The following is a 25,962-nucleotide window of genomic DNA, read 5'->3' as shown; positions in this document are numbered from 1 at the left end:
CGATCCCAGGACCCTGAGATCCTGACCTAAGCCAAAGGCAGACACCTAACAACTGAGCCACCCAGGTGCCCCAAAAGTAATTTAATTTATTTTTTATTTTTTTTTTTTTTAAAGTGATGGCTGTCATCTTTTTTTTTTTTTTTTTTTAAGATTTTATTTATTTATTTGACAGAGAGAAATCACAAGTACACTGAGAGGCAGGCAGAGAGAGAGAGAGGGAAGCAGGCTCCCCGCTGAGCAGAGAGCCCGACGCGGGACTCGATCCCAGGACCCTGAGATCATGACCTGAGCCGAAGGCAGCGGCTTAACCCACTGAGCCACCCAGGTGCCCAAAAGTAATTTAATTTAAAATCCAAGTTTAAGACAACAGAAGGGTGCATGCCACTGAATGTGACCACCAAGTAAGCTGAACACACAAAAACTGCTCCAATGTTTCAGAGAAAAGAGCACCTCAGGCTGGGGGTGTGAGAAGGGTTGGAGGAAGCACTATTTGAGCTGAGTCTATAAAACATCCAGGATTAGGGGAGATGGAGAAGGGAGAGGCTGCCGGAAGGGGGTGTGTACTGGGCTGAAAGGAGGCAGCAACCCCACTACCCGCCCCCCATATGGAGAGCTCCTGGAGAGCAGGATCAGGGTCTTGCTCTCCTCTGCACGCCCGCTGCAGGGACGAGGTGGGGGCAGTTTGTGACATGAACGGGCAGAGGCACAGAGCCAGAGGGACTGAGACACTGAGCAGCCAGCACAGCACAGGTGCTCTCTGCAGCTTTCCTGGACTAGAGGACCAGCTGTCCCCCTCTGGGCCCTATTTAAAGTTCAGACCCTACACTGAAGGGCATACTGTAAGATCTAGGCACATGTCCTGGCAACAGGAAGGAGACAGAGCCTCAGCCCTGGACACATGTCCTCCTCTCCAAGCTTCTGGAAACATCCTAGGAAGATAAAAAGAAGCCCAGGCCAGGGCTGACAGGTAGATGGATCTTCTGGGTTCATTTAGCTCCCTCTCTGAGCTGGCTCACCCTCCTCTTCTGGGAGTTCAGACAGGCCCAGGGAACTCTCTAGGATCCCAGGCCCCTGCCCCAGTGCTGAGGCATCAGACAGAAAATTGGGGCAGGGCTTCTTTGGGGGAACATCTCAGTGCGTTCAGACTGGCAGGTACTCCACGAAGGATCCATATGTGGCAAGGGTGGAGGTCATGCCATTCCAGAGGTTTGAAGTCCAGCTGTCACCTACAGCTTGCTCCTAGGGCTGGAGATCACACGGTCCACCTCTCACTTCGGGCCTCCACGGCCTGCACCAGGCCTTCACCGAGGATGGCCCAGTCCTCCAGGATTGCTTCCACATTGGGCACCATCACCAGCTCCCCACCTCGAGACGTCACCATGCACCCCTTCACATTGGAGGCCTAGGGGAAGCAGAGAAATGTGGACTGAGTGTCCTAAAGGTACACAAGAGACAACACATGGGCAGCGGAGGGGAACAGCAGTAGTGGAGACAGACATGCAAGACACGTGCTCCACACCTGACCCACGGTCACTCAGAGAGCACGCCACATACAGACAGGCGTGCCCACAAGGAACTGTAAGCACACACTCACGAACACACGTTTCACCAGCCAGCACACCTTGAAGGGCTGGGGCTGGAAGCTGCTGGGCTTCCAGAGAACACCGATCACCTCTCCACCATGCTGGTCATAGAAGAAAAGGGCCAGGTCCCCAAAGGCCTCCTAGGAAAGGGCAGGACACAGATAAGACTACAGGTGTTGGACACCTGAGAATCACCTCCATGGCCCCAGGTTCACTTGGAAGTCCCCTCCCCAAGTTTAGTCAGTCCCTTAGGGCCTACCCTGAGCTGTGCCAGATAGAGCTGAGGAGGATCATAGCCCAGCACAGGCATCAGGGAAGTTGGCCCTGGCTCACTGAGCAGGCCACGGCAGAAGGAGGCAGCTGGCGAGTCCACGGCTTGGCGGTGCCGGGGGATGTGGCGGGGAGAAAGGCGGATCAGCACATCATACAAATCCAAGGGCGGCCGGAACACCGTCTAAGGAAGGGTAGGACAGGGTCAGCAGTGCCCACTGGGAGTTGAGAGGTGGACCACAAAGCCTCCTACATGCCCACCTCGGTTTCCTCCTCCTCTTTTGTCTGTCACTACCCACCCCCCAATATGGGCCCAAATGCTCATCTGAAGGTGGGAACACCAAGCCCCAGCTGGGGTCAGCTTCACCCTCTCAGGAGGAGCAGAGGCTAGAGGTATGCAGCCTGGAGAGAGCCAGGACCCTGGTTGTCCTGCAGGCTCCAGCACTGTCAGGCACCGTGGGCAGCTCTGATGCCTTCTGTGGATTCAGTCTCACCAAACAAGAAGACAGAGCATCCAGTGAGGGCCCCCACACCTCCAGACTTCCAATGTTCAAAGGCAGACTCCCCAGAACCCCAGAGCCACTCTTGGTCAGGGGCTTACCCTGATGTCTCCAGGCCCCTGGGGATCCATTAGCTGCTTCTCTAGGACAGGCAAGGCCTCAGCGGCCAGGACTACAAGCTGCTGTAGAATCTAGAGGGGATACACATACAGCAAACAGATCAGACCTAACCACGGGTCTCTCTGCGGTCGGACTGGGCCTACTTTTTCCTTAGGGGAAGAAAAACACAAATTTGGAAGTAGGAATGGGATTGCACCTGGGGCGTGGGTCCATCCTGTGTCCATACAGAGTTTTTACGATCCTGGGGTGTAATGATGACCATGACCGGGAGTTGTGTCCGAGTTGCCAGGAAGCCACTGCGGATCTCTCCCTGCTCCTCCACTGTGAACAAGACGGGGTCCTGGGTCAGCCTGCTCCTTTCCCGACATGTTCTACAGCCCCAGGTCTTCTGCTGGCCCATCGCAGGGATTTTCTGATGGCCCTCCCCCAACAGACAAAAGCAATGAAAAGGACACCATGTCTGCCCCTGTTGGGTGGGGCACTAAACTCCCAAGCTCGGCCCAGAGGCAGAATTTTCCACTGCCTGGCACCCCAGTCTAGTTTCCGGGCTTGCACAAGCTGAGGCCTGCCCCTGACCCCCTCCCACCCTATGCTCCCACACACCTGGGGAATTAGGAAGCTGACACCCTCCTCTCTGCTGGGACCAGGAGCTCCTCATGTTACAACTGGAAATCATCACCCCCACTCCCCAAGAGGTCTGGGCATCTAATCTGGGCCCTTTCCTGCTCCACACAAGACTTCTGACCCAGCATTCAGTGTCCCCTTCTACTCCCTTCTTCCCTTCACAGCCCCCACCAGGTAGCCTGCTTACCACCCTTAGCCCATTCTGTTTCTGATCATCGTGTGAGCAAACCATAGCTCTCCAGCCTCAGAACTCCCTAAAGACTTGGACTGGGCCTCTTCTTCCTAGTAATTCCCCCACACCAAGGCCACTGGGGTCAAGCACAAATATCCGGGAAAGGTTGGGCACACACACATAAAGGCACCTCACAGACTGACAGGGAGAACCTCATGTGCCCTACTCTGCAATCCATAAGCCGTCTTTCCTGCAGTAGTCTGACCCCAGTCCTACCACTTACCAGTGAGCTCGTTGTTGAGGTTGACAATAAGAGGGTTGTTCTTCCAATCAAAGGTCGATACCAAGAAAAGGAACCGAAGGAAGCCGACTTGGGGGGAGCTGAGAAAAAAAAGTGAGCAAAGAGTTTGGGCCCAACCACACATTCCAAGGCTCACCCAGTGGTCTAGACAACCTAGACCCCTTGGCAGGGATTAGGGGGTGGAGGGTGTCTCAGAACCCCTTCTGTCACCTATTTCAACTACCTTCTCCCATTCGGACTGAAGGTATAGCTTAAGGGATGAAAGCCGGCCCCAAGGGGAACTTTCTGTCTAAGGTAAAGATGGAGAGAATCACCTGGGAGGGGTGAAGGGCTCAGGATGCAGGAAAAGAGCAGCAACCACCAGGTCCAGGCTTTCGTCCGTGAACCCTGCACCCAGAAGCTGGGCACGTACCCACCGCTTGGCCAGCCGCGCCACACCTGAGAAGGCTGGGTGTTGCTGCTGGAGCCTGCGGATGGGGAAGAGTAGTGGCAATGAGCCTCAGGACATCAGGGCCCTAGAACAGTACTTCATCTCCACCACCACTCTCCACTCAACCTTTCCCTGAAGTCTCCTTCTGTGCTAACACACTCTATACAGAATCTCACATACCCCTATCTAATGACAACAGGTTGGTCCTCTAAAATTCCCATTTTACACATGAGAAGAAATAAGGCCGGAGCAGAGGGCCTGCCCTGCCCAAAAAGGACATAGCCAGTGTAGTGGCAGGGCGAAGGTTCTAGAATTTGCCTGACTCCATAACTCCTGTCTCTATTATAACATCTGGCCTCTCAGACAGGGCCATACCCATGCAAGGCGCTGGTGAGCAGGGGCAAGTGCCTCGTCTCCCTCTCGAGGTGGAGAGAGGCAGGTGTGTCCCTCAAGGAGATCATCCCCTCAGGGCTCCGCATTTCCCTCAGGATCTGGGGCTCCCGCTGATAGGCCACACGAACCCGGAACACGAACCCATCCTGGTGGAAGAGGGGATGGGGTGAGAGATCCAGGTCAGCCTGGAGCACCCTCACACCCCATCTCCTCCCTCCCTGGGGCCTCCTGACCCTGCACCAGCCTAACCTTGAGGACGTCTGTGTGTGTGGCCGTGGCACGACACTGCAGCCCGTGCTGTTGTGTCAGCAGCTCTGCCAGGCGCAGCTGGAAGGCAGCTCGGACCCGCCGTATGGCCTCAGCATCCTGTGGCCACTGACCACTGCCCTCCAGGTGACATACCACTAGGAAGAAAAGTAAGAGTTCTCGAGACTGTGGGCTGGAGTGGGAAAGTTTCATCTCATCCCTCCCAAGAGGATCCTCACCGGTCATGGGCTCCACGTAGGCTGGACAGGGCTTGTCAGGCCGGGGTAACAGCGAGGCCCGCTCTCGAAGCTGCTCGTAGAAGGAGTAGGCTGGCCTGACTGGGGTAGGTGGAAACACCTATGGAAGAAGTAGGGCTGAGGAAGGGGCCTGAGACAGGGGGAGAGTGAACATGGGAATTGGAAAGGGGCAATACTGGGTGGGTGGGGCAGAGGCGAAGGGGTCACCAAGCAGAAAGGGCTCCCTGTCCCCTTGCACCTCACCTCAGTATACCGCAGCACTGGGTGAGCTCCCTGCACAGCAGACACAGTCAGCGGGAGACCTTCCAGCCCCCACAGGAGGCGACTGAGGTCATCATAGCAACGCACAGCTGCTGCCAGGGCCTCCTCACCTGTGCTGGAGGTCTAAGAAGGAGAATACAGTCAGGAGACCAGGACCCTAGGAACCCATCCCCCTCCCCCACTCCACCCCCACCCACCTGGGATTTTACCACAGCTAAGGCTGTGGTAGAGCCAGCATCCCCTCTGCTGGACACTATGGGAAGTACAGTCTGGCTCAGGTATAGCTACTTAATTCCACCCCACAGGCTGCTCAGCAACCACCCTCCACCTTGACCCCAGCCCTGACACACAACCCTTACCTCTTTTGGGCTTTGGATCAATGTGTCCAGAAGGCCCCCCACATAGTGGACACAGGTCTCTGGGATGTTGGCATGGCTGGGAAAGGGGCATAGCACAGACTCAGTGTGGGCATTGAGGCTACTGGAATAAGCGACTGGACTTTAGCTGCTCAGCCCAAAGCCTAGGCCAGACTCTCCTAAAAGGCTCCCCAATCCATGGCTACTTCCCGGCATCCAGATGCTAAGACTCACAGTGCCAAGAGGTGGGTGACCACTTGGTGGGGAATAAGGCGCTTCTGGGCCATAGAGCCTGCTTCCCAAACCACAGCTTCCCGAATGGCTCCATCCTGGAAACGCCGAAGCTCTGAGCGAGATCCCCAGAACTGGCGGAAGTCAGAAGCCTGAGGAAAGGCAATGGGTGGTAGGAGAAATCAACAAAGATGGGCTCTATCAGAAACCCCTGAAAGACTGCAATCTAAGCGGCATAAGGATAATCCACACTTCTGCCAGCGCACAGCTTGGACTTCTCAAGACAGGCCCAAATCATCCCCAGACCCCACAGCTCCTCACCTCAGGCTGGTTGGCCTCTGGACCCAGCTCAAGGACACTGGTCAGCCCCTCAGGCCGGAGGAGCAATCCCAGGGTCAGGGTCCCAGAGTCTCTGTGCTTTGGTGGATCTTGGCTGAGGTCCCACTGAAGGGTATAAAAAGGCAAAGCTCAACTCAAGAATGCCCCCGCTTGATCGAAAACCCAGATCTAAAGATCTAGGGGCACCTGGGTGGCTCAGTTGGTCAAGTGTCTGCCTTCAGCTTGGGTCATGATCCCAGGATCCTGGAATCAAACCTCACATTGGGCTCCCCGCTCAGTGAGGAGCCTGCTTCTCCCTCTGCCTCTGACCCTCCCCCTGCTTGCACACACTCTCTGTCTGTAATGGATTAAAAAAAGAAAGAAAGAAGAAATATAGAAAGGTAGGTAGGTAGATCTAGCTAGAGGAATGGTGTCTTTTGTATCCCATGGGACTCTGGATCTAGTCCTCCTTAAGCCCACAAACTCCCCACCCCCACAGCACCTCACCTCTGACACTGGGGGCCGAGAATGGGCCAGCAGGTGCAGACGGGACCCCAGACCCTGCTCCAGGAGCGTGGTCAGGGAGCCCAAAGCAGCAGAAACATAGTCCCCACCAAGATCCTGCAGCTCTGGCCACAGCTTTAGCCGGTGACATGCTGCTTGTAGGCGACTCAATGGATGGATGCTAGAGGGGCACAGAGGGACAAAGAGACAGAATGAGGTGCTGCTGACCCCAAAGACCACCCCCCTCAAAACAAGGAAGATCTTAACATCTGCCTGAGCACATCTGCCCCATCACTGCAGCCCCAGGGGAAAAGGCCCCACTGACATAGCCTGCCACCCCTAAACTTACTGCAAGACATGGTCAAAAGCCCGGATCATGGGTTTGGGAGTCATCAACAGAAGCTGGAATCCGTCATCAGCTCTACTGTCCAGCAATGCCATAGACAGCCGTGCCTCATGCTGTACCTGGGGACACAGGATAAACAGGGAACTCACATGTGAAACTATCACCACTCTACCTCTCTCTTCATTGACCTGAGGGCTCAGACCAAGAGATATGCCTGACCTAAGCTCTTTGGAGAGGAGTTTCTGGGGCTCTGGGACTGGCAGAAGGGAAAGAATCTGGACCAGGACATTGAGGGGTACCCAGGAGTAGGAGACGACTGGATTGGTACCTGGTGGTAAGTAGAGGCAGTAACATCAGCACAGAGATTGAGAAAGCCTGAGGAGTCCAGGAAGACAACAGGGAAGGCCTGGTGGAAGTCAGCCAGGGCCGGCTTGGAGGCACAGAGAGAAATCAGTTAGGGTTGGGGCCTTACCATCAAGCCTCCTTGTCCAGACCCAACCCTGCCCCACTCACCAAGGAGGGATCTGAGCTGAGACATAGACTGATCCCGTTGACTGTCAAATCTGTGGTGGCTGAAGTGAGCCAGAGAAGATGGGTGTATCAGACAGTATCTTCTTCCCAGGGGACCCAGCCCTAATGACACTGTCCCTCTGGTCAGGTGACTACAACTGCCTGCCTCCAGAATTCAGTTTGTTCAACTGTCTGATGGCAACAAACTGAATGATCCCTGGTAGGATGAGAGACTCACAGGAAGAGTGGAATCCTTAGCCACCTTACCCAGAAACTGCAAGACGCTCCTCAGGACCTGGTAGCCACTCATAGTGGTGTGGATTTTCCGTGTGGACACAAGGAAGGCAACCAGCATGGAGACAAGGAACCCACTGAACCCTCCCAGGCCCTGAAAATGAGATGGAGAGAGAGGCCAAGCTTAGGGCCAGCCCGCCACCCAGAGAAGCAGGGAGGCTGCGTCACTCCCAGCTCACCTTGTCCAGTTCCCGCTGCCGCAGCCAGACCTTCAAAAGTGCCACACCATCCTTCAGCCCCAAGGCTGAGCCCAGCACAGTGGACAGCAGCTGCATATGGGACTCAAGGGTCATGTCCTGCAGGACCCACGTGTTATAGTGGGGGGTGGGAGGCTCCGGGCTACCTGTGGGAGAGGGGAAGCCTTGGGAGGAGAAATCCCCACAACATCCTTCCCTTCAGCTCTACCTTGATACCACTGCCTGCTTACCATCCCCTGGGGAACTCTGCCCTCGGTACCAGGCAGAGCGCACGTTGTTCTTAGACGGCAACAGGCGGCAGGGGCGGAAGAAGTCAGGTGGAGGACACGGATGCAGACGTACGGTGACCAGGCGCTCATCCTTCCCTGGGGGAGACAGGGAGGGCTGAGATCCTGCCAGGGGGTGCCCTGTACCACCCTCCTCCTACGTGAGGGCCCACGCCCTTCTCCCACCTTAGAATCTGTCCTTCAAACCTGAGGCCCAAACCACTCACCTTGGACTTGAGGTCCCCGCCCCTTCCCCACTAGATTTGTCACCCCAGACTTTGCCTTTGGCCCAGTGTGTGCCTCTCACCAGGGGGCCGAAGAAGCAATGAGGGTTTCAGGTGGCAGCCGTTGGTGTAGGAGAAGCGAACACTGCCAAAGAGGGGGTCTTGGCCCAGATGGTGAGCCAAATGGGCCAGGTAGAGAGCGCGCTTGCGGAAGTAGCGCTGGTTCAACCCATCCTTGTCCTGTAGGATCTCCTGGGGAGGGTCACAAGAAGGGAGAGATGACCAGGCACTTAACTGCTAGTTGTTAGAGAGCTGGGGGTGCAGGATGAAGCCAAGGTGAATCACAGTTAGAAACCTCAGAGATATCTGGGGCACTTGGGTGGCTCGGAGGGTTAAGCCTCTGCCTTCAAGCTCAGGTCATGGTCTGAGGGTCCATGGATTGAGCCCCACATCAGGCTCTCTGCTCAGCGGGGAGCGTGCTTCCCCTTCTCTCTCTGTCTGCCTCTCTGTCTACTCTGTCTGATCTCTCTCTCTGTGCCAAATAGATAAACAAAATTTAAAAAAAAAAAAGAAAGAAAGAAATGGGATGCCTGGGTGGCTCAGTTGGTTAAGCAGCTGCCTTTGGCTCAGGTCATGATCCCAGCGTCCTGGGATCGAGTCCCACATCGGGCTCCTTGCCCCGCAGGGAGCCTGCTTCTCCCTCTGACTCTGCCTTCCACTGTGTCTGCCTGTGCCCGTTCTCGCTCTCTCTCTCTCGGACAAATAAATAAATAAAATCTTTAAAAAAAAAAAAAGAAAGAAAGAAAGAAAGAAAAAGAAACCTCAGGGATCCTTCCTGGCCAGAGTGTCTGAACCAGGGCTAACAACAATATACTTAGCTCTCAGACAAGGAACGCATCTGAACCAGGGCTAACAACAATATACTTAGCTCTCAGACAAGCAACGCAAAGTTCCAAACAGCAGCAACTGATCCAAGGGCACATTTAAGCTGCCCTCAAGAGGACAGCAAAAGAACAAATTTTGTTTGTTTGTTGTTTTTTTAAGATTTTATTTATTTGAGAGAGCGAGAGCATGAACAGGAGTGAGAGGGAGAAGCAGGCTCCTCACTGAGCTGGGAGCCCAATGTGGGGCTCAATCCCAGGACCCTGGGATCATGACTGAGCTGAAGGTAGACACTTAACCAACTGAGCCACCCAGGCACCTCTGCCCTTTTTCCAGTTCAGATTTCAACCTCCTGGCAAGTGGCAAATGGGAAAGAAAGAGGGACCCAGGAATTTGCAGGTGGTCAAGGAAAAGGTCCCTCATCACCCAAATACTGGACCTCACCCTGGGCATGGTCACTGCCATGTCCACATTGATGTCCGGCCGGATGCAGGTACCCAAAAGGTAGCTGCCCACAACAGTGACCTGGGCTGGAGGCAGGAAGCGGAAACAGCCCTTCACGGGATAGGGCACTTGGTGGAGGGGTACTCGAACCCCAGCTGGGAGCCAGGTCTGGTCAGTCAGCTGTGGGGACAGAGACAGTGATACATATTAATCTGATTGCCTTTCTGACATGTCCCCCTTGACGTCTAGTAGACATCTGAAATTAAACACTTCAACATATTTGAAAACTCCTAGTCTTTCTGTAAACATATCCTCCTTATTAAGGCAACTTCATACCAGTTGTTCAAGCCCAAAACATTTAAATCACCTTCACTCATCTCCATTAAGAACACCCATTCCGGGCGCCTGGGTGGCTCAGTGGGTTAAGCCGCTGCCTTCGGCTCGGGTCATGATCTCAGGGTCCTGGGATCAAGTCCCACATCGGGCTCTCTGCTCGGCGGGGAGCCTGCTTCCTCCTCTCTCTCTCTGCCTGCCTCTCTGCCTACTTGTGATCTCTCTCTGTCAAATAAATAAATAAAATCTTTAAAAAAAAAAAAAAAAAAGAACACCCATTCCACTTTCAAGAGCATCTAGACACTGACCACTTCTCTACTTCTCCATCCTAGTCTGAGATACTACCACTTTCTTGGGGATCACCACATAATAGGTCTCTAACTAGTCTCCCTGATTTTATCTTTATCTACCGCCATTCTACTTTTTTTTTTTTTTTTTTTTTTTTAGGATTTTATTTGTCAGGGGCACCTGGGTGGCTCAGTGGGTTAAAGCCTCTGCCTTTGGCTCAGGTCATATCCCTGGGTCCTGGGATTGAGCCCAGGACCGCATTGGACTCTCTGCTCGGCAGGGAGCCTGCTTCCCTTCCTCTTTCTCTTTGCCTGCTGCTCTGCCTCCTTGTGATCTCTATCAAATAAATAAATAAAATCTTAAAAAAAAAAAAAAAAAAGATTTTATTTGTCAGGGAGAAGCAGGCTCCCTTATGAGCAAGAAGGCCGATGCAAGACTGGATCCCAGGACCCTGGGATCATGACGGGAGCCAAAGGCAGATACCTAACCAACTGAGCCACTCACGCGTTCCTGCATTCTACTAACACAACAGTCTGAGTGGGAGCCTGATGTGAGACTCAGTCCTGGGACTCCGGGACCACCACCTGAGCCAAAGGCAGTGGCTTAACCAACTGAGCTACTAAGGCACCCTGAGAACGTTTTTAAAAATGAAATTAGAGGGGCGCCTGGGTGGCTCAGTGGGTTAAAGCCTCTGCCTTCAGTTCAGGTCATGATCCCAGGGTCCTGGGATCGAGCCCCACATCAGGCTCTCTGCTCTGCAGGGAGCCTGCTTCCTCCTCTCTCTCTCTCTGCCTGCCTCTCTTCCTACTTGTGATCTGTCTGTCAAATAAATAAATAAAATATTTTAAAAAAAAAAATTTTTTTTAATGGAATTAGATCACATCACTGCTCTACCAAAAAATGTCCCATCGGTGGTTTCTCATTTCATCCAGAGCAACAGCCAAAGTCCTTATTTCTACATATAAGGCCCTCCGTGAAATGCCTCCTTCCCCCATTGCCTTTCTGAACTCATCTCCTATTTTCTCCTCTTTCAATCCAAGGAATATACCAGACTTACTCCTACATTTGAGCCTTTGTGTTGACTGTTTCCCCTTCCTGGCACATTCTTCCTCCCTTAGGTATCCATATGGCTGACTCACTTCCTTCAAATCTTCACACTAATGTCACTTCAATGGGGCCTACCTGAACCACCCTATTTAAAGTTGCAGACCACTCCCATCCTCTGATATCCCCACAATTCCCTTACCTTACCCTACTTTCTCCTTTGCCCATAGTGCTTACCACTTTCTAACATTGCCACACGGTTTACCTGCCATGCTTATTATCTACTATCTCTCAGTCCAACACTAGAAAACAGACCACTTTGTTCACTAATGTATCCTAAGAATACAAGTACTGCAAGGAACTAAGTGTTTGCTGAACAAATGAACACATGGCTGACTGGACTTTCAGTTGAGCCTCCTGGCAGCGAAAATGAGCTCCTTAGCACCCCACCCCCTCTGGAGAAGAGGAGGCCCTGTTTCAGATCCCCACACTGAGGACCTCTCCGGGGCTTTCCATTTCTTCACCTCTGTCTTAGTAGTTGAGGGCACCCTCAGGACCCGCTGGTTGACCTCCCGTAGGAAAGTATCAATCCGCTCCTTCTTCTTCTCTGGTAGCCTCACTTCCTTTAGTAGCTCCTCTACCTGAAAAAACAGAGTCGTTCAGCATCAGGGTTCCGGGCCCACCATCTAACCAAAGCCCCAGCCACCCAATAGTACCTGTAAGCGAAGCAAGCTGGAATGGAAGAGACTCTCAGTCTCCCGAAGCCGATTCAGCTCCTCATTGGTGGGCTCCTTATACAGTTCTGCCCGGCTAAGCTTCACTGGCTGCAGGAGGCCCTCCACTGGAGGCCCCCCCAAGTTACGCTTCTTTGAGGACTCCTTCTTTCCCTCCTTGCCTGTGCTTTCTGGAGCTGGTTTCATCTCCTGTGGCCAATGAGGAGAGAAGCCACTGTGAGGTCACAGCATCCACTGCCTGAAGTGCCACCTTGATAGCATGTGGGCAGAATCTTCACAGGCTCCTGTTCACTCTTTTGAATGGGAGTCCAACTGTAAAACTCAGGATTATCATTACTTAGAAGAACATTACTGAGCTCTAGGCTGAAAATACCTTGAGTTGAGGGCTCCTCTATGTGACAGCACAAGCATGAAGCCCTGCCTGGAGTTCGTAGGGTTAGTAGTTGAATGAGCCTAAGCAATGCTTGAGCTCCTTGTATTTTCGGTACTATGCACCAGGGAGCTTCCTCTTCTGCTCAGTTAGTCCTGGGAATCTGCAAATGCCACCTCCACTCTTGCTCAGGCTCTACCCCTGCCAGGAAGCCTGACTATAGACTACATCAGTATAAGTAGCCTCTGTAAAATATACTCAGTAAGTCATCCAATCCTCAGTAATCCCAAAAGAAAATACACACTTGAAAGGAGCCCCTGAGCTCAAGGTTCCACAGTTAGTATGCATATACTGTAAGCAGGCTTCACAGCCTGGTCTGTAGGATCCCAAACCTTCTGCCCTACAGCCCTGGGCCCCGCCCCCACTCCACGGTCCCACACGGGTGAGAGCTCTACTGAAGGGTTCCAGAAGCACCACCCTGTGCCCTGTTAAAGCGGCGAACACAGAACCGGGCACAAAAGGTTAGATCTCACACAATGACGAGGAAGACCTGGTTAGGAAAATGACCTGGTTTGGTCTCAACTTCCAAGTGCATAGTTCTCGAAGGAGTAGGCTTTAATAAGCTTTACTGCTTCTATCCAAATAACGCTAGGTTCCGTCTCCCCTGGCGGTCTCGGTGCCCCAGACTGGAAACGTGATGGAATAAGGCTCTTCCAGAAGCGACCGCCTTCGCGCCCCTCGTCAGCGAACTGCCAGTCTCTGCCACCTCTGGCACGCGGAAAGTCCTCTTTCCTCCCATACAGCTCACCCACCTCTGGCTCCCCAGCAGCTCCGCGATCCTGCCCTCCCGTGGGCGCCGGCCCCATAACTCTGGGTCCAGGTCTTGCTCCAGCACTTCGGATTCAAAGCCTGCGTACTCCGCACAAATTCTTCCCACGTTGGCAAAAGTACCCAAGCCCCCCGCAGAATTACAGAAGCCTGGCAACAAAACTGCCGACGGTTTGCAGTAAACTCCCTGCACCGCGTGGGGACAAGCCTCGTGCCGCAGGACTCCGCCCAGTTCCAGAGCCATTAGGTGAGTGCCGGAAGAATCGCTGGCCATTGGCATCTGTCACTCCCCAGGACCGCCCATCATGGGGGAGGGGCCAAACTGGATTCTCCCATTTACGGTCTCTTTGCGACGCCAGACCGGAAGCCTGCCTTCAGTTTATCAGTCGCTCTCTTTTCCTCACTTCCGCAGGTTGCGTCGAAAGGCGAAGGGTGGAGCTAGTTGATTTCTGTCCTTTTTTTCCCGTCTACTACGTCTTATCAAGTAGCCAGTTTTGTCAGTTCTACCTTCAAAATATGTCTTAAATTTACTCATTCTTTTCTGTCCTTAGTGTCAAATTTAGTCCCAAGTCACATCATCCTGTGATTATATTATAAATTATAATATGAATAATATAAATATAAATATATAAATATAATATAAATATAATAGAAATATTATTATGTTATAATAAATTATATAGAAATCATATATTATATTTTCTATTATATTTATAATTATAAATTATATTGTAAAATTATAATACGTTCTCTCCAGTTTATTATTAAATTTTCCAAATCTACCCAAATATTCTAATAATAATATAGTGAGCTCCCATATATCCTTCACCTACCCATCATAACTTAGTGTTTGTCTTGGGCGCCTGACTCAGCTGCTTAAGCATCTGCCTTCTGCTCAAGTCTTGCTCTCAGGACACTGGGATCAATTCTCACATGGGGCTCCCTGCTCTGGGGAAGTTGGCTTCTCCCTCTCCCTCTGCCCCTCCTCCTGCTTGTGCACTCTCTGTTGCGCGCTCGCTCTCTCTCAAATAAATAAAATCTTAAGTTAAAAGAAAAACTTTTGGGGCGCCTGGGTGGCTCAGTGGGTTAAGCCACTGCCTTCGGCTCAGGTCATGATCCCAGGGTCCTGGGATCGAGTCCCGCATCGGGCTCTCTGCTCAGCGGGGAGCCTGCTTCCTCCTCTCTCTGACTGCCTCTCTGCCTACTTGTGATCTCTCTCTGTCAAATAAATAAATAAATTCTAAAAAAAAAAAAAATGTTTAAAAAAGAAAAACTTTTGTCAAATTTGTCTTTATGTATTTACATACTATTCTGCCGAACCACTCGAGAATTAATTGCACACATCCCTGAATACTTTGGCCTATATCTAATAAGAACAAGGACTAATCATAGTCCAGTTATAAAATTCAGGAAATTTTTTTTTTTTTTTTAAAGATTTTATTTATTTATTTGTCAGAGAGAGAGGGAGTGAACACGAGCACAGGCAGACAGAGTGGAAGGCAGAGTCAGAGGGAGAAGCAGGCTCCCTGCGGAGCAAGGAGCCCGATGTGGGACTCGATCCCAGGACGCTGGGATCATGACCTGAGCCGAAGGCAGCTGCTTAACCAACTGAGCCACCCAGGCGTCCCTAAAATTCAGGAAATTTAAGCTTGATTCAATACTATTCAAATTTTACTGATCATCCCAATAATGCCCTTTACATAGTAGCATTTTATTTTATCTTTTTTATTTTTTAAAGATTTATTTATTTATTTGTCAGAGAGAGAGGGAGAGCGAGCGAGCACAGGCGGACAGAATGGCAGGCAGAGGCAGAGGGAGAAGCAGGCTCCCTGCTAAGCAAGGAGCCCAATGTGGGACTCGATCCCAGGACGCTGGGATCACAACCCGCACCAAAGGCAGCTGCTTAACCAACTGAGCCACCCAGATGTCCCTACATAGTAGCATTTTATTTCCTGATGCAATATCATGCATCAGTTTGGTTGTCATGTTTCTTTTCTCTGTCTTAATCTAAGAACAGTTGCCAGCTCTCCCTTTTTTGGTCTTTCATGACAACACTTCTGAAGAGTACAGGACAGTTTCATTCAATAGTTTTTTCATACAGTATACATATATATGTATATATGTGTATATGTAATTACAAGTGATATACAATATACATATGTAAAAGTTACATATATACACATGCATATAGAATTATATCTATGCATATAATTATATAAGCATATGATTACATATACAATTACATATATACATATAGAAAATTACATAAGGGTATAGCTTGAATATTCATATATGAAACATACCTATGTAACAAGCTCCCAGAAAAGAACATTTCCTGAACCTTTAGAATCTCCCCTTATTCTGCCACCTAGTCATTATGCCCCCACAGTAACTACTACCCTGACTTCTAATAGCACGGAATAATTTATTAATTTATGCAATAGCTTTTTAAAGGAGTTTTTCACAAGAGTGGTCTTGTCCTCCTTCGGGCCCTTTCCATGTGGTTGCCAAAATGAGTGTTCCAAAACTGTCACTCTACCATGTCACTCTCTTCTTAAAACTTCACCAGTGACCCCTCCTGGGCTCCTGGGAGGCTCAGTTACTTAAAAGTCTGACTCAATCTTAGCCTGGGTCTTGATCTCAGGGTCCTGAGTTCAATCCCCCTGTTGTAGGATTTTTCTCTCCGTTGGTTCTTGATCACGCCACTTTGAAGAATGAAGAGATAAACCAGAGAGTGATGGGTATCAAAGTAAGGTTTATTGTGTGATAGAAAAGTGATAGTACAAAGCTCCCAAGGAGGGAGGGGACCCAAAGGGGTTACCACCAGAATGTCTAAGTTTAGGGGTATTTATGGGCTTGTTGGCAGGCTGTTTTAATCTGATTAACCCTCCCTGTGCCTGTTATCCAATCAGGTTTTTGTCCTATGGGAAAGGGTGGAGGGCTCCTTCTAGGGTGTGTGTAAAATCCTTTGAAGGGTGGTTTTCTTTGGTGGGAGGGGCCTTATCCCCACCTGCCTGCCTTCCAACTATCCTTCATTATCAATGTTGGGCTCCATGCCCGGCATGGAGCCGGCTTAAAACAAAAAACAAAAAGCAAAACCTCAGCAGTGGCTCCCAGATGTACTTAGGATGAGATATGAGTTTATATAAAGTACTTTACTGGTTATGCCATCCCTCTTATTTTTCGTTTTAAGATTTATTTGTTTATTTGACAGAGAGAGAGAGAGAGAACAGGGGGAGGGGCAGAAGGAGAGGGAGACAAGTTGACTCCCAGCTGAGCAGGGAGCCCAACTGGGGCTCAGGGCTTAATCCCAGGACCCCGAGATCACAACCTAAGCCAAAATCAAAAGTCAGACGCTCAAACTGAGCCACCCAGGCACCCCATTCAACCTTTTTTTGATACTCCACCCCTTGTTCACTTCAGCAAAATAAGCCTTTCAATTCTCTGGTTATAGCACATTTTTCCCATCTCGGAAACTTGAGCCAAGCTGTTTGCTCTGCTTGGAATGCTTTTTCTTGTCTTTTTCTCTTTTTCATCCTTCAGTTGTCAGGATAAGTATCACCTATTTAATTAGGCTTTCCCTTACCATCTAATCTGAAATATGTTTTCCCTTATCTTGTGATCCCATTATTTTCTTTTTTTAAATAGGTTTTGATTGTTTATCAATTGTCTCTTAATCCTTGACTGTAAATTCACACTGTAAATACTCAATAAATGTTTACTGAATGAATGAATGAGTGAAAGGATGTAGCCACTGTTAACCTTCCAATCTTCTCTCTTACCATTGAACTATTGGATTTTCCCTACTTATCTTGCTTTTTGTTCTGGGCCTTTGAACTTGCTATCCTTTTTGCTTAATGTTTTGACCACCCTCCAGCTTTATTGAGATATAGTTGTTGAATAACCTTAAGTTTAAGGTATACAAGGTGATAATTTGTTACATGTATGTGTTACAAAATGATTACCACAGTAAGGTTAGTTAACACATTTAACACGTCCTTTGTCTCACATAATTACCATTTGTTGTTGTTGTTATGGTAAGAACATTTAAGGTCTATTCTCTTAGCAACTTTCAAGTATACAATACAGTATTGTTAACTACTGTCACCATGCTGTACATTAGATCCCCATAATGTATTCCTCTTATACCTGGAAGATTGTATCTTGTAACCAACATGTCTTCATTTCTCCCTCCCTTACCTCCTGGCAAAGTTACATACTCTCTGTAAGTTTGGCTTTTCTCCTACCCTTACCTCCTGGCAAACTTACATACTCTCTGTAAGTTTGGCTTTTTTAGATTCCACATATAGTTGAGATCATACAGCGTTTGTCTTTACCTGACTTTATTTCACTTAGCATAATGCTCTCAGTATTCATCTATACTGTCACAAAAGGCAGGATTTCCTTCTTTATGGTTAAAGAATGTTTTGATGATTAAGGAAGGTTTCCTGGAGGAGATGGGTTTGTGCTAAGTCTTGAAGCATAATTTGGGTTTGAATTGACTGAGTAGAGGAAGCCGCACTGTTGAAATCTGATCAAGCACTGAGGAAGATCAGAGAGCTAAGTCAACCATTCATTCCACACTGGTTGCCATTTAAGAAACGGCAAGCACTGGGCGCCTGGGTGGCTCAGTGGGTTAAGCCGCTGCCTTCGGCTCAGGTCATGATCTCAGGGTCCTGGGATCGAGTCCCGCATCGGGCTCTCTGCTCAGCAGGGAGCCTGCTTCCTCCTCTCTCTGCCTGCCTCTCTGCTTACTTGTAATTTCTCTCTGTCAAATAAATAAATAAAATCTTTAAAAAAAAAATGGCAAGCACTGTGTTCAGTCTCAAGGATAAAGAGATAAATAAGACATGATGATCACAAGTCAAAAACCTGGAATTATGATCTTGCCCTCACATTTTATAGGCTGGTCTTTCTACTCATTTTTTTAAAATCTAGATTTGACCTTTATTCGAGAGACCAGATGGGTTGCTCCAGGATCTGGTTGCCAGCCCTGAGGCCAAGCAAAGGTGGAAACCCACATCTGGTCCTGCTTTGCCCTGAGCTGCAGCCTTAGCCCCCAGGATCCTGCTTGCCACCATCTCAGGTGCAGGCAAAGAGAGCCTGGGAGAACTGGATGTTGCTATTGATTCATTTAAAAAAAGAAAAATACAGGGGCGCCTGGGTGGCTCAGTGGGTAAAGCCGCTGCCTTCGGCTCAGGTCATGATCTCAGGGTCCTGGGATCGAGTCCCGCATCGGGCTCTCTGCTCAGCAGGGAGCCTGCTTCCTTCTCTCTCTCTCTGCCTGCCTCTCAGTGTACTTGTAATTTCTCTCTGTCAAATAAATAAATAAAATCTTTAAAAAAAAAAAAAAAAAAAAGAAAAAAGAAAAATACAAAATCAACCAACCAAACAAAGAAACAAACTCACTTTACTGATTTGGAACTTTTTCTTAAACAAACAAAAAAATACACTAGGACTCCCTGTCCTCCTGCCACAGCTGCATATAATCCACCATCTGGGGCAGAGGGTGGGCATATGAAGGCCATTGACCCCTGTATTCATTTAAATGTAACCTCAAAGAGGCTTATTTTGCCTTTCTCCTGCCTTCATTTAAAATTTATATTTACCCCTGGTGCACCTGGCTGCTCAGTTGGTAGAGCTGGCAACTCTTGATCTCAGGGGTTGTGAATTTGAGGTGACATTGGGAGTAGTGATTACTTAAAAATAAAATCTTGGGGTGCCTGGGTGGCTCAGTGGGTTAAAGCCTCTGCCTTTAGCTCGGGTCATGATCCCAGGGTTCTGGGATCGAGCCCCACGTCAGGCTCTCTGCTCAGCAGGGAGCCTGCTTCCTCCTCTCTCTCTCTGCCTGCCTCTCTTCCTACTTGTGATCTGTCTGTCAAATAAATAAAATCTTAAAAAAAAAAAAAATAAAAATAAAAAAAAAAATAAAATCTTGAAGGGCACCCAGGTGGCTCAGTTGGTTAAGCATCTGACTCTTGATTCTGGCTCAGGTCATGATTTCAGGGTTCTGAGATCAAGCCCTGCAATGCTTTCAGTGCTGGGAGTAGAGCCTGCTAAAGATTCTCTCTCTCCCTCTGCCCCACCCCCTAAAATAAATATATAAAATAAAATCTTTTTTTTTTTTTTAACTGCATTCACCCCTGCCCAAAAAAGAATAGTAAAAAAGTAAAATTGCATTCACCCCCAAATTTTCAGTTTTAGGCCCTACTTTAATCACCTTCATTAGTACTCACCAAAACTGGCAATGATATTATTTATCTAGTAATTACTTGTTTTTGTGTGATTCAGTGTCAGCCACTAGAATGTAAACTCCATGAGGGCATGACTAAATCATTTCCATCTCATTCACTACTGTATCCTTGGCATTTAGCATAGGGCCTGTCACATAGCAGGCGCTCAATAAATATTTGTTCAATGAATGAATGGCTCTTTCTTAAGAGCTCCTCAGAGTCCAGGAGAAAGATGTAAACAAATAACTGCAATATAGCATTGGTGGTGATATGATACTTACAGATTGTTGTGGGCATGTTAGATTAGGAATATTATAGTACTTTGGTTAAAATCAGACATGCTTAAGTGGGATGGCCAAGGTTCAACTTCAGGTTCTAACATTTATGCACTGGGTGACCTTGGTAACTTTCTTAACCTTTCTAAATCTTTTTTTTTTTAAAGATTTTATTTATTTATTTGAAAAAGAGAGAGTGAGAGAGGGAATACAAGCAGATGGAGTGGGAGAGAGAGAAGCAGAGCAGGGAGCCCAATGTGGGGCTCCGTCCCAGGACCCTGGGATCATGACCTGAGCTGAAGGCAGACACTTAACCGACTGAGCCACCCAGGCTCCCCTCTAAAAGTTATTATACTCAGGAATGGGGACCCTGGGTGGCTCAGTGGTTTAAAGCCTCTGCCTTCAGCTCGGGTCATGATCTCAGGGTCCTGGAATCAAGCCCTGCATCAGGTTCTCTGTTCAGCGGGGAGTCTGCTTCCCCCTCTCTCTCTGCCCGCCTCTCTGCCTGCTTGTGATCTCTCTCTGTCAAATAAATAAATAAAATCTTAAAAAAAAAGTTATTATACTCAGGAAAACAGATGTTCTGGTATGGATGTCATGGATTTTTTGACAAACAGGATACTGCTTGTAAAGAGCATGTCACATACTGATGCACAGTAAATATTATTTTTTTTCTAGCTATTATTAAAGAAATACTGTAGCTCCTTAAGAGCACTATTTGACTTACATGTGTTAACATACACAGTATGAAAAAAAAAAGTTGGTCCCCTAAAACGTGTCATTCTATAAGGTCAGAATTAACCTCTCTAAAACAAACACCCCTACCTCTCATTTATCTCTCAATATTTCCATATCTTTTCTCTTTGGAAGAAAGAATCGATTCTTCAGAAGAGCCCTGGTTGAGGTGTGTCTGGGTGGTTCAGCCAGTTAAATGTCTTTCTTTAGCTCAGGTGGTAATCTCAGGGTTCTGGGATGGGCCCCATGATGGGCTTCCCTGGTCAGAGGGGAGAGTGCTTCTCCCTCTCTTTCTGCCCCTCCCTCTGCTGTGTGCTGTGCGCTCCTCTCTCTCTCTCTCTCTCTGTCTCAAACAAATAAATAAAATCTTAAAAAAAAAAAAAAAAAAAAAGAGCCCTGGTTGAAGGGCATCAGCTGATGCCTTACCGATGGAGGTTAAGTGTCCTGTTTTCTTTACCACCAGAGGGCACCAATCAGTCAAGTCATTTTACCTCTCATTACAAAACACTATAGGAAAGCTCTAGGAAGCTGTTTCTGCCATCCATTCAACTGACAAATATATTTTGAGTACCTACAACATGCCAAACACTGTAGTAGGTTGTATATAAAAAAGAACCTTGTATAAACAAGACCTGTCATCCTTATGGAATTTATAATCTTGAGCACCTACCTACTAGGTGTCTGAGAGGTCCTATTAGACATGGGTGTGGAGGGTGGAGTTCAATTTGTTGTTGTTGTTACTGATTGTTTTCCTGCTCTTGGCTGTAAGCTCACTAGAACAATTACTTAGTGTCTACTTTGTTTCAAACAATGTGCTGGTTGCTGTGATTCCAGGCATGAATAAGACACACTTGCAACCTACTAATAAACAATATCTTACCTGCTAGGATAAAAAGGCATGAGGCAAATTCTAGACTTCCTCTGACCTGAGAATGGAGAACCTTAGTACACACTTCATTATCACATTAGGTTATGAGCCTCCAACAGATACATCTTTATTAGCCCTCTACCTTGGGGCCCTGATCATTGCAGATGTTAACTAGGAATTTGTGAGTTTTTTTGAACTCAAGGAGCAGCTTTTGGTCTGGCTGTCAGGTGTATGTTACAGTGGGTTAGACTAGGGATCCACCATCTTCTGGGTCAGGGTGGGACTGTGGTGAGTTTATGAGGGTGAAATGCTTTGAAGATGAACTTTCTGCCTATTTGTCTACTCACATCCTTGTTATTAAAGGTGTCAACATCATCTCCCACGTTCCCAGGTTAGCAATCTTTTTGTCCCTAAATTGAATGGTAGAGGAAGGGAAGTCAGAATGATTGAGGGCTGGTAGGCAGAATACAGCTATGTGTTCAATTTTTTTTTCTTTCTTTAAAGTTCCTACTTATGGATCATTTACCCTGTCCTAGTCATTGTGTCAAATGCTGTATATAGATGATCTCATTTAATATTTACAATAGTTTAAGTTAGGTGTAATTAACCCTTTATTACAGAAGTTGATGAATAAGGAATGGATAATGTAAATGGTGGGGCTAGGGTTGGAACTTAGGATCTTTTTGATCTTCAAATTCTAAATGTGTGGAACTATCACAGTATCCTGACTTCTCTAAGAAAACGTTTCAGTGGTTATCACAGGACATGCCTTCCCAAGAGAACAGGCTTCTCTAAATATGAGGATTTAAGACTGTCTCCGCATCTCACTTCAGTTAAGATTATCTTAAAAGTCCCTCAGTTCCACTCAGACCTTCCATTTGAAAGATCTATAGGGGTCAAATTTCAACCACAGAGCGCCTGCGTGTGTGTGAATACATTTTTTTTTTCGTTAAAGATTTTTTTTAATTTATTTTATTTTTTTATTTTTTTAAAAGATTTTTATTGGGGCACCTGGGTGGCTCAGTGGGTTAAGCCACTGCCTTCGGCTCAGGTCATGATCTCAGGGTCCTGGGATCGAGTCCCGCATCGGGCTCTCTGCTCAGCAGGGAGCCTGCTTCCCTCTCTCTCTCTCTGCCTGCCTCTCCGACTACTTGTGATTTCTCTCTGTCAAATAAATAAATAAAATCTTTAAAAAAAAAAAAAAAAAAAAAAGATTTTTATTTATTTGCCAGAGATGGAGAGTACACACAAGCAGGCAGAGGCAGCGACGAGAGAAGCAGGCTCCCCGCCGAGCAAGGAGCCCGATGTGGGACTCGATTCCAGGACCTTGGAATCATGACCTGAGCCGAAAGCAGCGGCTTAACCAACTGAGCCACCCAGGCGTCCCTAAAGATTTTATTTTTAAGTAATCTCTACACACAAGGTGGGGCTTGAATTTGCTACCTCAGGATCAAGGGTCGCATGCTCAGGGACTGAGCCAGCCAGGTGCTCCCATAGTACTTCATTTTACAAATAACTGAGGGTTGCCTAGAGCACTTGCCCCAAATCACAGGGAAGGGCTAGGAACCCAGGTTTAGTCCGCGTTACTACTTCTCTCTTTATTTCCCACAACTTCCTCTTTGTAGTTAAGAGAAGTAGAAGCTGGCCTATCTGCCTTCCCCATTTCTCGGATGGGAATCTGCTCTCCCACCCCACCCCACCGCACCCCGGTGGGTGACACACTGCTCTCCAAGGACACACGGGCTTGAGGGCCCTGCACAAGGTATGTCGGGACACTTCTTCCCACCGGTAAGATGCATAAACTCAGCATATTCGTGTCAAGCACCTACTGAGTGCAGGGACGGCCGACTTTGTGTCACGAGAAGAGGCCTGAAGAGGACCAGGGTTCCACGGAGGATGGCTGTGGAAGCCTGTGGATACCTACGCATAGGGAGTGGAAGGGAAGGCGCTGACAGCTCTAGGACCAGTGGTCCCTTCCTGGGAGCTCCCTAGGAACCGCGGCGCCCAGCTGCACACAGTCATTTTGGGGCCAAGGGCATCCCCTGGAGCTACGCTCGATCGGCACAGCAGCTTGGCCCTTTAAGGGCGGGGGACACGCGTCGGCGTCACAAAGCGCCGCCACCGCGCCGGGTGGCAGAAAGGAGGCGGGGAAACGAGCGGAGGAGGGCGGGGGAGGACGAGGAGGGCGGGGGAGGGAGGGGCGTGCGCACGCGCGTCTGGCCGCCCGCCTCCGAGAGCCGCCCTCCCTCCCGGCGCGCGCCCCTCCTCCCTCTCTCCCTCCCTCCTTCTTCTTGGCTCCGTCGCTCCCGCGGCGCGAGGCTCTCTCGCTCTTCTCCTCCTCCTCCGTCGTCGCCCCTCCCCCCGCGCAGCCGCTGCCGCCGTCGCCGCCGCCGCCGCCGCCGCCGCCGAGAGACCCCCGCGCGCCGCGCTCTCCCCGCCCTCCGGCCCCGCGCGCCCTTCGGCCCCGGCAGCCCCTGAAGAGAACGAGAGGGCGAGCGAGCGCGGCGCTCCCGGGCCGGCTCGGCCCCCTCCCCTCACCATCGCCGGCCCTTCGCCGCCCTCCTCCGCTTCCACCCCCTCTCCCCTCCCCCCCCCAGTCAAGTTGAGGCCCCCTCCGGGGGGGGGGAGGCCCGGGACCGGGAGCGAATTCCCCTAACTCCCTCGGCCCCTCCCCCCACTTGGCCCGAGTGTGAGGAAAAGGGCCCGGCCCGGCCCGCGTCGTGTGTGAGGAGGACCCGGGCGGGCCCACGGGCCGTCTGGGGCCTGGTCCGGCCCGCCGGGTGTGTGAAGACAGGGGCCCGGTGCGGCCCGGCGGAGGGCGAGCGGAGGGGAGGGGCCTCGTCCGGCCCGGCGGGTGCGAAAGGACTGGGGCTCCGGCCCGGCGCCGCCGCCGCCGCCGCGATGGCCCAGCAGCAGATGACCAGCTCGCAGAAGGCCCTGATGCTCGAGCTGAAATCCCTGCAGGAGGAGCCGGTGGAGGGCTTCCGGATCACCCTGGTGGATGAGTCCGACCTCTACAACTGGGAGGTTGCCATCTTCGGACCCCCCAACACCCTCTACGAAGGCGGCTACTTCAAGGTACCCCTACCCCCTCCCAGAGCAGGCTTCCCCAGGCGGAGGCCTCCGCTCCCCGCCGCTTGTGGGGCCAAGAGTGTGAGCGCGAGTATGTAGAGGGGGCTCCTCACCTTGGCAGCCCCCTCCCACCATCCGTGGAAGCAGGAAGGCCTTGCTCACCAAGTGCCTTTTCTTTGTCATGGGGGCGGGGGCTGGAGGCCAGACTGCACCGGGAAATAGGAAAGCCTCACTGGCTAGGGTAGTGGCTACCGGAGGAGGAGGGCTGTCTTTGTTTTGTTTCCCCAGCTGAGGCTGTGTGGGAAGAAAGGTGGTCTTTTCCTGTCTCGTTTTCGCATCAGAACCCATCCCCGCGCCGGCTGGAACTGCCCCAGAGGGCAGAGTGACCTGCGCTTAGTGGATTGGATCTTTCTTTTTTGGGGGGTGAGGGTGGGGGAAGGGTACTAGTCTGTCATTTCACAGGCTGCCTAGAGACCTGACACTTTGAGGATTTGATGGGCTTCTGGCGTGGTGGTAGTTCCAACTTCGCATTCCAGTAGGCAGTAATGAATAGGACCCTAGGGGTGGTAAACAAGGGTGCCTGCGTTGCCTTGCCTTTCTCTACTTGAGGGAACGCTAATTTAGCCCCCTCTCTGTTCTCATTCTCTGTTTACTTCAGTGGTATTTCAGAATGCCCTTTGTCCTCACCCTGCCACCAACTTTACTGGCCCCCCCCCCCCGCCCCCCGCCATGTAGGAATATCTGCAGACGGTGGAACATGTTATGTAGGAAGATTGATAGTTTCCCACTTCAGGAAGACTGAAGTGAAACGTTTTACTCAGGTGGTTAGCTCTAGCGAATGGGGTGGTTTCACAGATGAAAAGTATCTGAGGTGAGAGGTTTTCACTGAGTAGGACTGTTCCTTAGGCACCCATGATTTTAGAACAGTGGTTATTATCATGATATCCTGAATCCAGTGGTTTTCTTTCTTTTTTAAAAATTCCATTTCTTTTTTTAAATTTTAAGATAACTTGGTGATATTGGGGTTTATTGGCTTTTTTGTTTGTTTCTGTTTTTCTTTTATCATTTTTATAGGGACAAATCATAGATTGAAGGTAGAATGTTTTTAAATAGTGGAGGCAGAGACAGAAAATTAATGCTAGGGAATCCATTTAATTTTATTTCCAAAAGTAAGTAAAATAGAGCAGTGAGTCAGTCTTAGTTTGTTTTGAAGGGAGGGGCTATCTTGGCATAAGTTTTAAATGAGTGTCTTAGTCATGTAGTTATGATGTACATTTTTAGGATTACCCAGTTTTGTTTTTCTGTCCTTAAGGTAGAACCTTCAGTGTCAGCTTTGAAATTGGGTCAACTTTGTAGAAAATGTGAAGAATTGACAGGGAGATGTTTAATATTCATGCCTGTGATAGTCTGTGAATACCTAGTAAAAACACATCTTTAGAAGATTGTGTAAGAG

At 49.5% G+C, this 25,962-nt stretch overlaps 2 protein-coding genes across 4 annotated transcripts in view; one reads left to right on the top strand and one right to left on the bottom strand.

The window, feature by feature from the left end:
* Nucleotides 1-328: 328 nt before the first annotated feature.
* Nucleotides 329-13,630, bottom strand: NOL6 (nucleolar protein 6). 2 transcript variants are annotated; one of them, XM_059142510.1, is made up of 26 exons: nucleotides 13,311-13,630; nucleotides 12,111-12,317; nucleotides 11,919-12,035; nucleotides 9,730-9,909; nucleotides 8,487-8,655; nucleotides 8,144-8,278; nucleotides 7,896-8,059; nucleotides 7,690-7,810; nucleotides 7,426-7,484; nucleotides 7,241-7,342; nucleotides 6,916-7,031; nucleotides 6,570-6,747; nucleotides 6,066-6,188; nucleotides 5,748-5,896; nucleotides 5,517-5,592; nucleotides 5,140-5,280; nucleotides 4,879-4,996; nucleotides 4,643-4,797; nucleotides 4,376-4,539; nucleotides 3,885-4,037; nucleotides 3,553-3,650; nucleotides 2,670-2,794; nucleotides 2,455-2,544; nucleotides 1,843-2,037; nucleotides 1,622-1,723; nucleotides 329-1,402 (listed from the first exon to the last, which is right to left on the bottom strand). In XM_059142510.1, the coding sequence occupies exons 1-26, from the start codon at nucleotides 13,362-13,364 to the stop codon at nucleotides 1,253-1,255; spliced, it is 3,441 nt and encodes a 1,146-aa protein (XP_058998493.1). In that variant the 5' UTR covers nucleotides 13,365-13,630; the 3' UTR covers nucleotides 329-1,252. The 2 variants fall into 2 exon arrangements, with proteins under 2 accessions (XP_058998493.1, XP_058998494.1); XM_059142511.1 differs by lacking the exon at nucleotides 13,311-13,630 and adding an exon at nucleotides 13,066-13,286.
* A 10,309-nt stretch (nucleotides 13,631-23,939) lies between these two features.
* UBE2R2 (ubiquitin conjugating enzyme E2 R2) overlaps nucleotides 23,940-25,962 on the top strand; it is a 254,116-nt gene continuing 252,093 nt past the window's right edge. Inside the window, exon 1 of one of the 2 annotated variants that reach the window (XM_059142393.1) lies at nucleotides 23,940-24,515. In XM_059142393.1, coding sequence (XP_058998376.1) covers nucleotides 24,339-24,515 — 177 coding nt within the window. In that variant the 5' untranslated portion in view covers nucleotides 23,940-24,338. The remainder of the gene's footprint in view (nucleotides 24,516-25,962) is intronic. The other variant, XR_009346421.1, reaches the window with a different exon arrangement.

Source organism: Mustela lutreola, chromosome 12 (assembly GCF_030435805.1).
Source record: "Mustela lutreola isolate mMusLut2 chromosome 12, mMusLut2.pri, whole genome shotgun sequence".
In the NCBI taxonomy this organism is placed as follows: domain Eukaryota; kingdom Metazoa; phylum Chordata; class Mammalia; order Carnivora; family Mustelidae; genus Mustela; species Mustela lutreola.
The sequence above is the reverse complement of the archived record's forward strand: the minus strand, read 5'-3'. Positions and strand labels throughout refer to the sequence as shown.